A 17,831-nucleotide genomic window follows, 5' to 3' on the forward strand; every position below is an offset into this window, starting at 1 on the left:
GTCAGCTTCCGGACCTTCGGACCTTCCGCCGCGGGCTTAAAACATACCTATTTAATTGTGCAGGACTGAGCTAGATTTTAAATTTATGGGTTTTAATTGGGTTTTATTTTTATATTTTAATTAACGGGCTTATAGAATAAGTTTTTTAATTGTTTTTATATTGTATTTATGTGTTTATGTGTTTTTTAAGTGCCTGTAAACCGCCCTGAGTCCTTCGGGAGATAGGGCGGTATATAAATATGATTAAATAAATAAATAAATAAATAAAATAAATATGTTGAAGCAAAGCAATTAAAGTACAGTAAGCCATTTCTTGTCCAAAATAGAAAAAAACAACAACACCGACTCACTAATAGAAGGTCAGATGGTCCAGATTGCTATCCATGAAAAATGGGTAAGTCCTTCCCAACTTAAACAGCTTCTCTATGGCCTCAAAAATGAAAATGAGGCAGATCAGAGAGGCAAAAGCTTCTTCTGTAAACCGAGTGATGTAGCAGACCAGAGAACTAGCGTCGGTGGCCACAAGCACAAGGCACATGAATGTTGTCCACAGGCCAATGCAGGTTCGCAGAGCAAGGTAAGAAAGCTTATAGTCTCTGCAAAGATGTGCCAAAGGTAAGAAACAAGGAACATTACATGCTGAAATAATTCTGATCATAAAATCGTAAAAGTATTGAAATGCAGTAATTGTTAAGTTTCACTAAGTTGTCTGTTAATTGATCTTTTCTCCACTCCTATCCTTTCTATAGAAAGTGGCAATACAGGTAAGGCTTACAACAGTTCATTAGTGACCATTCAAATTTACACTGGCATTGAAAAAAGTAACTTATGACCATTTTTCACACTTACGACCATTGCAGCCAATCCCATGATCACATGATCAAAATTCAGACGCTTGGCAACTGACTCATACTTATGATGGCCACGCTTGACTTACATCACTTCATCAGTTCTGGCTGTGGCCATTAGGCTAATCACCCATCATTAAATGTAACATTGCATGGCTGTGACTTGCAACTATCTGCTCGCTTCTCCGTTGGCTTTACTTGTCAGAAGCTGGCCACGAAAGACACAAATGGGAATCACATAACTGCAGGGATGCAGCAACGGCTACAACTTCAAGACTCCCTTGTTCAGTACTGTTGTAATTTTGAACGATCACTGAACAAGTGGTCAGTAAACAAGGACTATCTGTAATGGCTGAAAACTATATACATTGATATGAGTTGGTTATTGATAAATGATTGCCATCTACAGCCCCTTAAACATTCTAAAATTTCCATCTTAGAATCATCACAAAGCTAGTTTCAAATTCAAAACTAGATAAATTATAAAGAAGCAGTTCATCTCTTCTCTTCATTCAGCCTGTTTCTCACAAGCCACAAAACCTTCTGATTAAATCCACAATGATTTAAGCAGGAATTGGAATTTAAGCAGAATATGAGTGGATTAATCCATTGAAGAAGTAATGAGGGAACTCCCAGGCAACAAGGCACATTTTAAAAGTCCCTAACATTTTTTGGCCATGTATGTTTTTGATAGGAGTCTGCCAGCATCCCAGATTAGATTACCTCTGTCTACTATTCAAGATATGGAGTTGTTGCTATCAATCAGAGCCAGGGTTTGAATCTGAAGGGAGGAGAGAAATAACTGCTCACAATTAGTACCTGGGTTGGGAATACTAACCGTAACTATTCCTAGGAAGTGGAAGGGGATGGAACACTACTACTCTTCAGATACGCGATAATATATCCATGCTTGTATCAAAATTGTGCCAGAATTTCACATTTTCTGCTCTTCTAGCATTTCGGGCTTCCTAAGAATTCAAGTGAGTCCCAGTTTACTATACTGCTGCCTAACTGTACTCAGGGGTGGGCTGCTGGGGGTTCGCAGGGGTTCGGGAGAATCTCTTAAAAAAATTTCCAGTGTTGGAGCATTCACAACTTCTGGAGGCAAGTTGTTCCACTGATTAATTGTTCTAACTGTCAGGAAATTTCTCCTTAGTTCTAAGTTGCTTCTTTCCTTGATTAGTTTCTACCCCTTGCTTCTTGTTCTACCCTCAGGTGCTTTGGAGAACAGCCCGACTCCCTCTTCTTTGTGGCAGCCCCTGAGATATTGGAACACAGCTATCATGTCTCCCCTAGTCCTTCTTTTTATTAAACTAGACATACCCAGTTCCTGCAACCGTTCTTCATATGTTTTAGCCTCCAGTCCCCTAATCATCTTTGTTGCTCTTCTCTGCACTCTTTCTAGAGTCTCAATATCTTTTTTACATCGTGGCGACCAAAACTGATGCAATATTCCAAATGTGGCCTTACCAAGGCATTATAAAGTGGCACTAACACTTCACGTGATCTTGATTTTATCCCTCTGTTTATGCAGCCCAGAACTGTGTTGGCTTTTTTAGCAGCTGCTGCACACTGCTGGCTCATATCTAAATGGTTATCCACTAGGACTCCAAGATCCCTCTCACAGGTACTACTATTGAGCAAGGTACCACATATACGGTACCGGTGCATTTTGTTTTTTTTGGCCTAAATGTAGAACCTTACTTTTTTCACTGTTGAATTTCATTTTGTTAGATAGCGCCCAATGTTCAAGTCTATCAAGATCTTTCTGTAACTTGAGCCTATCTTCTGGAGTGTTGGCTATTCCTGCCAGCTTGGTGTCATCTGCAAATTTGATGAGTTCCCCATCTACCCCCTCGTCCAAGTCATTGATGAAGATGTTGAAGAGTACTGGGCCTAAAACAGAGCCTTGGGGTACTCCACTGCATACTTCCCTCCATGTGGATGTAGTTCCACTCTAGCTAAGATTCCGTGCAGTTCGGAGAACCCGCAAATCCCACTCCTGGCTGGCCCCGCCCACCCCATCCCGCCCCTCCCAGGAGTCCCCACGTGGCCCATTTTAGATGCAGGTAAGTGCAGGGTGTGCGTGGAGGCTCAGGGAGGGCGAAAAACGGGCCTACCGGAAGTTCAGGAAGGCCAGAAACGGGCCCGGAGCCTGGGGAGGCCATTTTCACCCTCCTGGAGGCTTGAGAAAAGCCTTAGGAGCCAGGGGAGGGCAAAAACACCCCTCCCACTGTTGTGCAGGAAGCCAACTAGGCCACGCCTACCATGGCCACGCCCACCCAGCAACCAGGCAGAGAATCCCTTGCTAAAATTTTTGAAGCCCACCCCTGACTGTACTCATGTTTTGTTTGTGTTGTTTTATAAAAGGATTGAGAGGTCAGCAGTTAGAGATGGGTTAGCTAACTTATCTCTGTTAGATTCATCATCACCATCATCCCTTGTAAAAGTACATAACCTTACTTGCAGAAGGTGAATAAAATTTTCTCGAAAACCAGTACTGGTCCGGTACTTCCCAAGATGGTGAGAGGCTGGCCAGCAAAGAGAGAGTAGACCACTCCAGTGATCGAAGCTCCAAGCAAGGATTCTATAGCGCTCTGCAGGTTTAAGCACAAACAGAAGTAAAGAAGGGCTGTCATAATGGGTCAGACTGGCAGTACATGCAGCCACTCCCTTTTTAGGGTTCAGAAAACAGAAAACAGGCTACTTAATTCAACTGCTTTAATTTCCTCTCTCTATGAATTATCACTAAAGTCAGGTCAAGGTGACCAGTTGGCAGGAGTTGAACTCTAATTAGAGGCATCTGAACTAACATTCTCCCTCCCTTCACACATTTCTTTTAATTCAGGAGACAGATCTGTTGTGATGTGGGAAAAGCAGCACTTTTGCCATATGTCACATACCTACATTGAGAAAAATGACAATGTTAGCAAATTCAGTTTATCTTTTGAAATGGAAGGCGCTTCTCGAATTAACTTCTACTGAAGATTAATATTCTAAATAGCTTCCATTCTTTCATTTATGTTCATGAAGGTTAATTCCCCCTAAAAACTGCAATCCACCCATAAATATTCTAGAGATGGATGAATGAATGAATGAATGAATGAATAAAACTGTCCGGAATATAACTGTGAATATGAAAGATTGGTTGAAATATATCTAGATAACTAATTTTAATCTCCTCTCTCCAAAAAGTAATTACAGTGTATGCCTTCTATTAGAAATGAACATCTGAAGGCTACATTTTTTGCAGGGGTGCAGGTTTAAAATTCTATTAACAGGACACAGAAAATGAATGGGGTAATTTTGCATCAACAGTGCCTTGTACTACAGAAGGCATGCTGAAGCTACTTCATCAATGTCTTCCTATAAGAAAAAAAGGGAAGATGGAAAACATAGGAAGTCCAGAAAGTTTTGAGGCCCTTGTAAAATTCTGTGTATGTGGATGGATCACCACCCACTTGAAACCTTGATGAAAAAAAACCCACTAATAGTTTAGAACTGTGATCTAATAATGCAAAATAGTATACAGACCAGTAGTGGTGAGCTTATATGTCCACTGCTTTTATAACCCTGGTTTTATTGTCACCTACCTTGACAATTATTAATAACACATAAAAGGAAGGAGAGGAAAATGTTCTTACTATTTCTCCCTCTGTTGCTTCTCCAAGCAGGCCCCCAAAGGTGATCACAGGAGACATGCTGGCACAATACAAGAAGAGAAAGGAAGCTAAACACTGCAAATTCAAAGCATCTTTATAGTCACTCCAATACCAAGGAGCTTTCCGTTTTATATCCAAGATCAAGCCACCAAAGAGCCTGCAAACCAAAAACAGAAATTTCTAAGATATGGTGGATTCACAGCGATGGGTTAAATACAGTAACAACATGGCTGGAGGTAAATGATTTCTGAACACATAATATTGCAAATGGAGCGGCAACTCTTTGGCTTTGACATATTCATCTCATTATTTGTCCACAATTCTTGTTTATAGGCTCGCATCTGATTCAAACTGTGCTGTGTAACATGCAAAATTATGGAATCAATTATAAACCAATCCATTGTTCGCCACTTAGAAACAAACAAACAACTTGCTATCCGACAAACCGTTTGGCTTTAGGAAAAACACATTACAACTTTTGCACTGTAAAAACATCTGGACTAAATGTCTTGATCGAGGTAAAGCTGTAGATGCAATTTACATAGATTTTTGTAAGGCTTTTGATACAGTAATACATGATAAACTGCTGCTGAAATTAAACTCTTACGGCATTTCTGAACCTTTGCACAAGTGGATTGCTGCTTTTCTGTCTAATAGACTGCAGAAAGTCAAAATGGGGAACTTGCTGTCTAATTCTGCATCAATTAACAGTGGTGGTTTTTTTTAATTTCATTTTGTCACAACAGTATACACAAACATCGTCATAAATAAAAACAACACATCATGAAAGAAAAATATATATATATCAGTAAAAGTATGCAACAGCTATGTTAATTTGATATAATGAAGGGAACAATAGGACAGGAACGGTAGGCACTTTTGTGCTCTTATGCACGCCCCTTATAGTCCTTTTAGGAATGAGGTGAGGTCAATAGTAGACAGTTTTTGGTTGAAGATTTTGGGATTTTGAATAGAGACTATGGAGTCAGGTAATGAGTTCCAAGCGTTAACAACTTTGTTACAGAAGTAATATTTTCTGCAATCAAGTTTGAAGCGGTTGACATTAAGTTTGAATCTATTGTTTGCCCTTGTATTATTGCGATTGAAGCTGAAGTAGTCTTTTACAGGAAGGATATTGCAATAGATGATTTTGTGTGTTCCGCAAGGCAGCATTTTAGGTCCCATGCTTTTCTTGCTCTATATCAACAATTTATGTGATCAGCTTAAAAGCAATTGCATCCTTTTTGCCCATGACATAAACATATTCAATACTGCAAATAATTCTGTTGTTTTGCAAAGTGATCTCGACTGTGTCTGAATGGTCATCTATTTGGCAACTTCAAATTTCGATTAATAAATGCTCTGTCTTACATATTGGTAAACGTAATCTGAATGTCAAGTATAAACTAGGTGGCATTGATCTAGCAGATGACCCTCACTTTGTCAAGGACCTAAGTGTACTTCTCTCTGACGACCTATGCTCCAAAGTTCACTGTAACAGCATTGCTAAAAATGCATTAAGAGTTGTACATTTAATTTCGCAAAGCTTTTTTTCTGAAAACATTGTATTGCTAATTAGAGCTTATAAAACCTATGCTAGACCAATCTTAGAGTATTGTTCAGCTGTTTGGAATCCCCACCATGTATCTGACATCAGTACAATCGAGCGGGTTCAGAAGTATTTCACGAGAAAAGTCATGCACTCTTCTGTACACAATAGAATTCCTTATGCTACTAGGCTTGAAATTCTCAGTTTGGATAACTGAGAACTGTGTCGCTTACGGTCAGACCTAGATATTGCATACAAAATTATATGTAGTAATGCTTTACCTGTAAATGACTTTTTCTGTTTTAATCGCAATAAAACAGGCACGAACAACTGCTTTAAACTCAATGTAAGTCGTTCTTGACTTGACTATAAAAATATGATTTCTGTAATAAAGTTGTTGAAGTCTGGAATGCTCTACCAGATCCAGTTGTCTCAGCTACAAATTTTTACAGTTTCAGTCACAAATTGACTTCTGTGGACCTTACTTCATACTTAAATGATCAGTAGAGAGGGTGTGCATACATGCACTAATGTGCCTATCATCCCTGTCATTTTTTTTCTTTTATTCTTGTTCTCATTTTTGTTTGACAAATTCTAATAAAAAAAAAACCCTGAGATTCCTCTGTTCTATATTACCAGACACTTCCTTTCTCATTATAGTCCTCAGTGCTACCAAAAGTGATCTGGACCAATTCTTCAGAAATTGCCCAGATGTCACCGCCTAAATCTACCAGTACTACAAGTACTCCTAGACTTACAACCATTCATAGCCCTACAACAGTTCAAAGTTACAATGGTACTGAAAACTACACTACAACTCAAGCAGCATTCCCAAGGTTACGTGATAAAAATTTGGGCACTTTGTAACCAGCATGTATTTATAATGGTTACAGCATTCCAGTGCCATCTGATCCCCATCTGCAACCTTCTCAGGTGGCTTCTGATAGGTAAAGTTAATGGGGGAGGCCAAATTTGCTTAACAGCGTAATTCACTTAACCGCGATTCACTTAGCAGCCATGGCAAAATAGGTTGTAAAAGTGGGTGTGACCAGTGGTGGGATTCAAGTCATTTAACAACCAGTTCTCTGCCCTAATGATTTCTTCCAACAACCAGTTTGCGAAACTGCACAGAAAGTTAACAACCGGTTCTCCCGAAGTGGTGCGAACCGGCTGAATCCCACCACTGGGTGTGACTCACTTATTTATTTATTTACTTACTTATTTATTTATTTATTTATTATTTCGACTTTTATACCGCCCTTCTCCCGAAGGACTCAGGGCGGTTTACAGCCAAGTAAAAAACAACAATACAAAAGTTAAGAACAATTTTAAAAAACTAATTTTAAATTGGCCGAAATAGTAAAAATTTGTTAAATCCCATTAAAAACTGATCAAAACTATTAAAAAAGTATTAGGCTAATCCTGCTCGATGAAATAAAAGAGTCTTCAGCTCACGCCCGAAGGCTTGTCTTAATCAACTGTCTTGATTAGCAACAGAAATTCTAGTCCCAATTGTGGTCGTAAGTTGAGGACTACCTGTATCTAGTTCATAAGGTGTCCTTGAGTTTATAGAGCCCTTGTAATGAAAGATGGGAAAATGTTCTTTAGTAAAAATTTGGATAGTATACAGCCTACAAACACTACTTCTTAAACCATGCAAAAACTCTTGCAAGCAGTTTGTAGTAGTACTAGGTGAAATGATTGAACTGTCCCAATAGGTTTTTTTTTTATTATTATTATTATTATTATTCTAGAGAGAAAAATCAGCATCTTAAGCTAGAGACGTTTAACCTCTTAAAACACTCCCAAAATAAGTCAATAATTTGAACCTCTCCACTGCATTGATGCCAGGATGTCACTGGCCATGTCTCCTGCAGGCCAAAGAGGTCAAATGCCTTTTAAAATGCAGTACTAACTAGTAAAAAGATTGCTGCTTCTGAAGAAGCCACCACAGGACTCCCAGAACTCACTTTCCTGTTCTCTGGAGCTCTGGCCCTGTGTGATCTTCCATCTCATCATCACAAAGCTTTCCATTATATAACTTTGACGATCCTGGCATCTTCCTCTTATCCTAATAGAAAAGGAAGTTTGACAAATTAACTTGATTCTGCCAGCTTTTAAATCGGTCCAAGGCAGAGTGGCCTTTTTCAAAAAAAAAAAATAATAATATAAAATTGGAGGCTAAAGCTAATCTTATAGTCTCCAACCTTGGTCCCTTTAAGACTTGGGGACTTCAACTCCCAGAGTTCCTCAGCCAGCAAAGCTGGCTGAGGGACTCTGGGAGTTGAAGTCCCCAAGTATTAAAGGGACCAAGGTTGGAGACCCCTGTTATAGTTGCAACACTACTGTATATGAAAAGCCGTATAAATGTCATACAGGTAGTCCTTGATTTACAATCACTCGTTTGGTGACTGTTGAAAGTTACAACAGCACTGAAAAAAGTGACTTGTAACCATTTTTCTGTTGTGGTCTGCCAGCAGCCCACGGAGCTAGCAGTGGAGTTGGACAGGGAGGAGGCTGGGGAGGACAATGGGCCAGTCCTGGATTCTTGGGAAGGCCCGGATGAGAGTTCTGCATCAGAGGCAGAGATGGGACTAGGGCCATCTGGTAGCAACGCATGGACTCCAGAGCCTCCAGAGGCAGACAGCAGAGAAGCAGGGGAACAGGAGGAGCCTGTTCCTAGTGCACGCATGCGAAGAGCTGCCAGAAGGCAAGAGCAGCTAAAGCAAAAAGGATGACTCAGGAGTAAGGCCAGGAGATGATTGGCCCCTCCCATAAGGCTTAAAAAAGCAGCAATGGCTGATGGACTGTTTGTAGGAAAGCAACGTAGCTACAACGTTGCTACATTTGTTTCTAGCTGTAGTCTCATGTTTCTGAAGTTCGTGGGGCTTTGCCAAGAAAAGCCTTTGGCAGGGTGCCAAAGAGGACAAAGGTTTGGGATAAGGCTGAAGGACTTTTTCTGAAGGATTTGTTTTGGAATTAATTTGGACTAAGCTGAGAATAAAGTAATTATCAGCTGTTGGGCCTAGGTCACAACAGTTTCACATTTATGACTGTTGCAGCATCCCCATGGTCACATGATCAAAATCTGGACACTTGGCAACCGATTCACATTTATGATGGCTGCACTGTCCCAGGGTCATGTGATTTTTTTTGCAACATTAAAATGACTAGCTAGTTTAAGGTCATAATATGACTAACTAATCATAAAACGGGGCAAAACTCACTTAATGTCTCTCACTTAGCAATAGAAATTTTGAGCTCAATTATGGTCATAGGTCGAGGACTACCTGCAATTTCATTTGCACACAATTGCCTTAGTGTTGATGTAGATTCCAATAAGCAAGCAGAATCATTTTTCTTTCCTTGCAATTACAACAGGCCAAAAAGCTGAGACAGCTCTCTAGGGAACCTTAGTCAAGAAATGACAAATATATATTGTGCTATGATTCTACCCATTTAATTTATAGACAGTATTCCCCCATATTAGACTTCATACTTTAAAAATATCACTACTATTTTGTTTTATTGAGTTAGAGAAGTAAGCCACAGTTTACCTGAGAAGGAACGCTTTTAGGTGGCTCAATTCTGATTGATGGGTCCCATTCCCCAGGTGGCAGCACAGTCACCTGATCTAGAAACTCATCAATGCCAGCTAAAAGGTCACTTCGATCCTTGGCTTTATAAGCAACATCGTGGAAAACCTATACAGACAGGAGAGAAACATTTACTTACACAGCTAAATCAATTCTAATTTCCCTATATGTTCTCTCAAACAGAATCTTTCTCTGGACAACTATTCTGATTAAACAAGCAAAACTTTAAAATCATCTGCCTTGAATGTGGAACAATATATAGATACATAGTATTTTGCCAGGTAGTGAAACAGCATCCTTGCATAAGTTCCCACCAGAATCAAACACTTTTTCACTTAGTTGAGTGTACCAGTCACCCTAAACCACAGCTGCCTAACTATGGCTCATTAAAAAAAGAACAGAGCTGGCTGTGATTATATAGTATATGAATGGAAAGTAACACGTATTACGGGTTACTACAATTTACAATGAACCAAGTCATGTAAATATTAAAAGGAGAGTATGCGTCATGAGAAACAATTCTACCATGTGTTTACTAATGCTTTATTTGGAGTGTGTGGGGTCATTAGAATAGATAGAATAGAATAGAATAGAATTTATTGGCCAAGTGTGATTGGACACAAGGGGAATTTGTTTTGGTGCATATGCTCTCAGTGTACATAAAAGAAAAAGAAAAATAATAATATATATATATATATATAAATACCTTCATCAAGGTACAACATTTACAACACAAATGATGGTCATAGGGTACAATTTATTTATAGCTCTTTTATGACTCAGCTCATCCAAAGAAATGTAAATGGCGTAAGCTTCTCAACCTTAACAACTTTTAAGAAACCTGGACTTCAACTCCCAAAATCCCCCAGGCAGCCATATGCAAAGGTTAAGAAACAACGCTGTACAGAGTGAAATGATGCACACTTCACTTACCTCATCAGTCATGAGGGTACCCATTGACCTTCCAATCTCATGATATTGCTGTCCTTTCCCTACTGGACCCAGCAAGACAAACAAGAACCTAGTCATTAAAAGAGAAATAGAAAAAGAAATGATTGAAATATTAAGTCAAACATTTTAAAGCCATTTGGAAAGTGCCATTTAAATGAGACAGACCCTGTCCAATTAAAGAAAAGAAAAAGTCTTCCAAAGGCCTTTCCATGATCTTCCAGAACAGTGAAACTTTTCTCCAGGTATGCAGCTTTAAAAATTTCTGAAGATGAAATTACTCCTCCATATTCCCTTGCCCTAGTATTTACTCCCTACTGAACCTATCAGGCTCTGGTCAGCTCTGTGCTGTTTACACTAAAGTCTCGCCTACTTGCAGCCTCTTGTCTCTAAAGTCATCTTCAACTTTAGGAAAAAAGATAGGAGGTAAACACATCTCCTTTCCATTCAGATCATATACCTTTCTGGATTCAGTCAATGCAAAACAAAATCCTCAACAGAATAGGAACAAAAGGGAAGGGCCTTTCTGATTGGTCACTAGTTGATCTGGAGGATTCTGTATTATTTATTTGGGACAGCATTCCTAGAAAATTTCCAGAAACAAAACACATGCTTTCTTCCTGTATATCACTGCATATTGTTTTCTGAAAAGTACACAAAGGTTGTGCCCAGTGGTGGGTTGCTACTGGTTCCCCCCCGGATTGGGTGAACCGGTAGCTGTGGCGGCGGGAGGCTCTATCCACCCACCCAAACGCTACTGCGCATGCGCCCACAAGCAAATTGATAGCAACAGGTTTTGAAACCCACCCCTGGTTGTGCCCAAAGTATGTACATTTACACGAAATTTTCAGTTTCCTCTGTATAGACATTCTGCATGCGCACACGTGCCTTTCCTATGCCTATTAGTGTCCTGCTACATATCTCCTCCACAGGCAAGAAATTATTAAATATTGATGACATCTATGAAAAATTGTAAAACTTTGGATTATACAATATATGTAGACAAACATTAAAGTACATTAATGTAATACACTCTCCCAAGGCTTCCCCCACCCCGAGATGCTTCATGCTCCACATCCCGTCTCTTGGGTCCCAACAGGCTTTTCCCTACTTCTACTGAGTATCTCCCAGGCCTTAGGCCTGATTCCCACCTCCCCAAGCAAGACACCCTTCTCACCACCTACATTTTGAAAAGCTCCGAGGCCTTCCAGAGTGCTGGGATGACTTTTTTCATTGCTCAGCCACATGGCACAATTCTAAAAGCGCCCACCCTTTTGTCCCATTGACAAAATGGTGGCCACATTTGGGTCGCTGCTGCTGCACTGCCTGGGGACAAACTGCTTCATTGTGCTGCCTTAACAAACTCTGCACGATGCTGCAGAAGCATTCAGAAGCTTCTTCAGGACTGTGGAGACCTCTCTGAGACAGCAAAAAGAAGCAGTTTGTCTGGCGGCCATCATTTTGTCCCCGCTGATTTGTGGGCAGGGACAAAATGGCGGATGCATTTGGGTCACTGCCCCATGGGACAAACTGCTTCCTTTCGCTGCCTTAACAAGCTCTGCACAATCAACACTGGGGAGACCTAAGGTAGCAAAACAAAACAGTTTGTCTGGTGGCCATCATTTTGTCTCCATACCCATCTGTGGGCAGGGACAAAATGACAACTGCATTTGGGGCTCCACAGCGTGGCCCAGGGTCATGTGACCTGCCCTCCCTCCATAACATGAGGTCTGGAGAGCTTCAGAAGTTAAACGTGGGGCAGGATGGGGGTGTGAGGAGATGCCCAAGTCCTGCAGGTTTCTGGTGGGGTGGGATGGGACACTGCAGTGACCTTGTAGTGGGTCGTTAGGGTGAACAACTGCAGGCCCACTGCAGCTGTCCTAATTTTGAAATGAGGTCATAAGTAGCTTTTGGGAGTTGCCATGTAATTTCAAACATTCGTTAAATGGCCTATTGTACCCTGAGGATTACCTGTATCTAATACTGAAATATGAATATTTATGGATCCTCTAATACAGTGATGGCTAACCTTTCTTGCTGTCATGTGCCAAAAGCGGGGGGAGTGCAGGGGGCAGTCGCGTGCATGTCCACACTCATAATGCAATGCCTCCTGCATGCCCCACCCCCGCACATGAGCGCGTGACCCTGCCCACGCTCCCACGCCCCTGTCACACAAGTGTGCGCCGACCCTCTGCAGCCCGTTTTGGGCCTGGCAGGCCTCACTGAAGCCTCCTGGGACCAAAAACAGGCCGCGGGGGGGTGCACCATACCCCTCGCGACCCACTTTGGCATGGGGGTGCACCGCTCCCCCCATGCTTCCCCCACACCCTGCGCATGCATGGGAGACCCCTCCCACCCCCGAGCCCCCCACACACATACACGCGCGTCTCCCGCATGCGCCCCACCCTTGCAACAGAGACTTGAAAATCAGCTGGCCGGCAGGAGGCGCAAGCGCATGCCTCTTTGCTAGACGCAGCTTTTTTAAAAGGATTAAATAGTGTCAGAACAGGAACTATCCACAGCCATCTAAATAAATGTTTAAATTTCTCTTGAGTGCACTGAAGAAGTTGGGTTTTTATTTTAGCAAAGAACTTAAAATCGTAGAAATATTTTTTTAAAAAAGCTTCAGTCTAAATTACAAAATTATGAAAATGGATGATTAAATATTTTTTTAACTCAATAGGGGTGTAGAGGGGAGACAACATTCCAAAGTTTGCAACAAACACAATTTTAAATGGCATGGACATTTAGAGCACAAACTCAAATGTAATAATCAAGGTTTCAAATAATAGTAGTAGACTTAGATTTAGACTTAGAAAACTTTATTGTCACTTTGAATGTACACTAATCAGCATACATTAAAATGAAATTTCATTTCATACCTCTCTCAAAGAGTCTCCACCTCTAATATACATGACAAAACAAACAAACAAACAAATAAATAAATAAAATAAAATAAAATAAATAAATACAAAATTATGCCTATACATAATTATGCAAAGCAGTAGACAATCAGTGTGAAATTAGCACTAATTACTGTTGGGTAGACTGAGAAGGTAAAAAATAAAATCCCAAAGGCGTCAATGGCAAACCATCACTTCTGTAACACTACCAAGAAAACTGCATAGTTGCAGGACATCAGTACTATTGGTTATCCCCAAACACTCCCATCATCACTACCACATTTTACCTGGTAGGGAGTGGAACCTCAGTCATGCCTGGAAGAAGAACAGCTGGCGATAAGCGTAAGAAGGCAATAATAGGTTGTTTCAGGAAATCTGCTTCTCCAATTAAAACATTTGCAGCTTCTGCTCCAACAGGAATCTTCTTCATAAAATGAAGGTCTGCCTAATTACAAAGAAAAAAAGCTTAATTTTCAAGGCAGAACTGATATGATGATGCGTTTAATATATACCGATATTATGATGTATTTAATAAATACAGGTAATGGAATACAAGTAATGTAATAAATACATGTAATACACGTTTTCAGCAACCGTTCAAAGTTACGACAGCACTGAACAAGATGATTTATGACCAGTCCTTGAAGCTGTGGCTGTCACAGCATCTCTGTTGTAATTTGATTGTAATTTGAGTGCTTGACAATCAGTGTGCATCTTCAACAGAAGTAGCATCCTGGGGTCATGCAATCACCGTTTGCAATGTCCACAGCTGACATCCAACAAGCAAAGTCAATGGGGAAGTCAGCAAGGAATTCCCCAGTTGCAATCACATGACATCATGCTTAATGCTTAATGGCTCATGGTGATTTGCTTAACACCTGCAGTTGGAACCAATGTAAGCATGGACATGTGATATTTCACTTAACAAATGTTGTATTTAGTGCCAGTCCCAGTTGTGGTCAGGGACTACCTGTATAAATTCCAGAGAACCTCCTCGTTTGGGGCTGATTTTAGAGTTTTTAAAAATAGAGATGCTCATATTCAGATGAGATGCTGATATACCAAGGCTATTGCTCATGACAGCAATAGTGACCTATGGTAAAACTCAAAGGAACCCAACTCTTTTCCCGTTGACAGTGACATTATTCACAAAGTCAGTTTGGCCGAAGATGCCAATTCAGAATAAAAGCAACGCCAATTGTTTTCATTTGACTTTGATGGAGTAAAATCTGATTGGCTGCAAGGTGCTCTTACAACTAGTGATAAACAATTACATTAACTCACTTTGCACACGTCTGTTGGAGTAGTATCGTGAGTCAATCCATTTCTAACATCTAGTGTGTTAGAAGGAGGATGAGGAGACAGTGAAGTCATTCCTAAACAGAAACAGAGAGGAAAAATCTAGATAATTTGTTGTATTAATTATTACATTATACACCATACTTTGAACATATAATTTTGAGAAAAATAATATCAATAATAAACACATGTAGATTGCTTGATTTCACTTATAATGTCCATCTGTCCATGGATTATTTTACTTATGTGAATGGCATGTACAAAAAGAAAACAATTTTCATGAACTGATGCAATTTTCATGAACTTCGTGTAATGAAGTTTTAATGTGGTTAGCTCATAACAATTTCTTTTAAACGAGCAACTTGAACAAAATGACAAGTGTTTCCTAGCTCCCTCCAATTTATTTTTTTATTATTGAACTAAACAAATGGAGGATGTGATAAGATCACATCCTAAAGAAGTGATTATACCTTATGAAAATGAAAACTTCATCCCCAAAACCAAAATTTAGTTTTAGAAAGCAAGCAAAAAACATTGTATGAATTGGTTGACTATATTCTTCCATAATAGTAGTAATGAAAGTGGTGGATCGACTCCCAATAATTAAATCCTAGCTGCTTCTATCTATGGGCTGTTAGAAAAGATTTCTATTACTTGGGAAATTTTTCTTGGAAAACAAAGGGTCTAATGCTGTCATTATCAACAGCAGTCAAAAATTGGAATTAGAAATTGCCACTGCTAAACTTTGGGAAAACGTAAACACTGGTTGTGTGCTGAATATAGTTTAGAGATCTGACACTCCATCTCTAGCTTGTTTCATTGCTACATGACCTTATCCCCTTGCAGCTATTATAATTTTGAAAAGCCCCCAACAGTGCCCACAGAGATTTTAGAAAAACCAACATTTGGAAAGAATCATTGATGGGAAGACTTTCCCTTCCCAATACCAGAAATAGGTAAATGGGTGGACATGATATCCAGAGATGAAAAAGGATTAAAGTCACAAGACAATCTTGAGCATATACCTATCATTTTAACGAAAAATATCAGAAGCTGATTAGAAGTCCTGAACTTCACTGATAGGGAACCAAATGAACTGTAAAACAAAATAAATGTTGTTCAGTGTGAATATGAAATTTCACAAAAGTTAACACGACAATTAGAATCACACATGGAAAGGGAGTTGCCACATGCTTAAGCTAACTTCAGGAAAGGTTGCAGAACAAAAGTTATTATTACTGACGCATGCTGGATTATTGAGAAAGACAGAGATTATGAAAAAGAAACCACCATCTGCTTCCCTGATTATAGAAAATATTTTATTTATGTCAACAATTTCAAGTTGTGGAATATTCTTGGAAAATGGAAATCCCAGTACATTTGTCTTTCCTCATATGAAATTTATACACAGGGCAGGATGTCACAATCCAGGCAGAGCATAGTAAAACAGAATGGCTCCAAGTCAGTAAAAGAGTAAGATAAGAGTAAGGTTGCATACTGTCCATTTACTCAATCTATATGCTCATTTTCTCTCTCTGGATGGTGACACCCTGTCCTGTGAGGACAGACTAATGTTGTGTGATTTCCAAGCATGAACGAAGCTTGATTGAAAGAAAATAAGTATGATTTTAAAATTGGAGGCTGAAATATCAGAAACTAGCACTATGCCTTTGGCAGCAATTTTTATAGTTGAACACATAAATGATATGTCACCTCTGGTAATTAAATTCAAGGAACATAATGAAAACTCCATGCTGGGACAGTTGATCTTCAGGGAGAATCTATCTACTGGTGTATGGTCAACACCCAAATTAACACGACATAATAAATCAATACCATCGACTACTAGAGGCTTTTGGAAATTTACAATTAAAATGCTTGTATAAAAAATGATTAACATACTTAGTATGTCAAAAAACATTGAAAAATGGACTTTTATCTGGACCAGCAGAATTATTCTTATAATCCTACACTTCGGGGAGATTGTTTGACTAAAACCTAGTAAAATACAAGTTGGATCATATATATGTACCTGATGCTCAAACCAGACAATCAGACCAGAGGTTGGTTTCATCAAGTTCTGACCAGTTCTGGAGAATCGGTAGCAGAAATTTGAGTTCGGAGAACCGGTAGTAAAAATTCTGACTGGCCCCGCCCCCATCTTTTCTCTGCCTCCCAAGTCCTAGCTGATCGGGAGGAAATGGGGATTTTGCAGTAACCTTCCCTTGGGAGTGGGGGGGGGGGGAAATGGAGATTTTACAGTATCCTTCCCCTGCCATGCCCACTATGCCATGCCCACCAAGCCATGCCACGCCCACCAAGCCACACCCACAGAACCGGTAGTAAAAAAATTTGAAACCCACCACTGAATCACATGACGTCTGTGCTCACCCATGATAAACCATAAATTATTTAGGCTAAATAGTTACGGTAAAGGCCAACAAATTATACTATACCTTAATATAATGTGTGAACTAGGCCATCAATTCAATATGTTTAACTTATTTGGGGATAGCATATTACACAAACAAAGTAGCTTTGGTTGGTTTCACTAAAGATCATCATCATATGTGAATGCAGCCAATTTATCTTCCAAATTGCTGAAGCAGTATAGCAAAGGGAACGGACAAGCTGCATGCAATTAGTCATGTCCATGCACCAAGTCCATATTCAGAGTCACTCTGAATGGATATGGTGCCATATCAATTTAATAAATAAATAAATATAGATTGAGTAAATTTTGTCAGATGGAGCAAGTATTTGCCAAAATAATGTGCTTGTTCTTCATATTCCTCTGCTAGTCTGAAGTATGTACAATCCAGAAAACAAGCAAAGGCACTGACGGATTAGGAAGGGATACTCTGTTCACTAGACGCGTACACAAACATTTGTGGTTTGGATTCGAGTGTTGTGTGACTGAATTAGCGGTCGTTGTAAATCGTAAGTTGTTATATATTCCCAATGAATATAAGGGCCTCTGGTGGCTCAGCAGACTAAGTCTGTCTGTTATTAACACAGCTGCTTGC

The 17,831-nt window shown here is 39.8% G+C and overlaps 1 protein-coding gene across 1 annotated transcript in view; it reads right to left on the reverse strand.

Annotated features, from left to right (window-relative positions):
* Positions 1 to 17,831, reverse strand: part of SLC4A8 (solute carrier family 4 member 8) — a 65,335-nt gene that overhangs the window by 36,263 nt on the left and 11,241 nt on the right. The window contains exons 5-12 of the mRNA XM_058167937.1: positions 14,791 to 14,882; positions 13,794 to 13,951; positions 10,589 to 10,676; positions 9,617 to 9,763; positions 8,030 to 8,130; positions 4,493 to 4,667; positions 3,312 to 3,445; positions 351 to 596 (exon numbers count right to left, since the gene is read on the reverse strand). Coding sequence (XP_058023920.1) covers positions 351 to 596; positions 3,312 to 3,445; positions 4,493 to 4,667; positions 8,030 to 8,130; positions 9,617 to 9,763; positions 10,589 to 10,676; positions 13,794 to 13,951; positions 14,791 to 14,882 — 1,141 coding nt within the window. The remainder of the gene's footprint in view (positions 1 to 350; positions 597 to 3,311; positions 3,446 to 4,492; positions 4,668 to 8,029; positions 8,131 to 9,616; positions 9,764 to 10,588; positions 10,677 to 13,793; positions 13,952 to 14,790; positions 14,883 to 17,831) is intronic.

Source organism: Ahaetulla prasina, chromosome 2, assembly GCF_028640845.1.
Source record: "Ahaetulla prasina isolate Xishuangbanna chromosome 2, ASM2864084v1, whole genome shotgun sequence".
Lineage (NCBI taxonomy): Eukaryota > Metazoa > Chordata > Lepidosauria > Squamata > Colubridae > Ahaetulla > Ahaetulla prasina.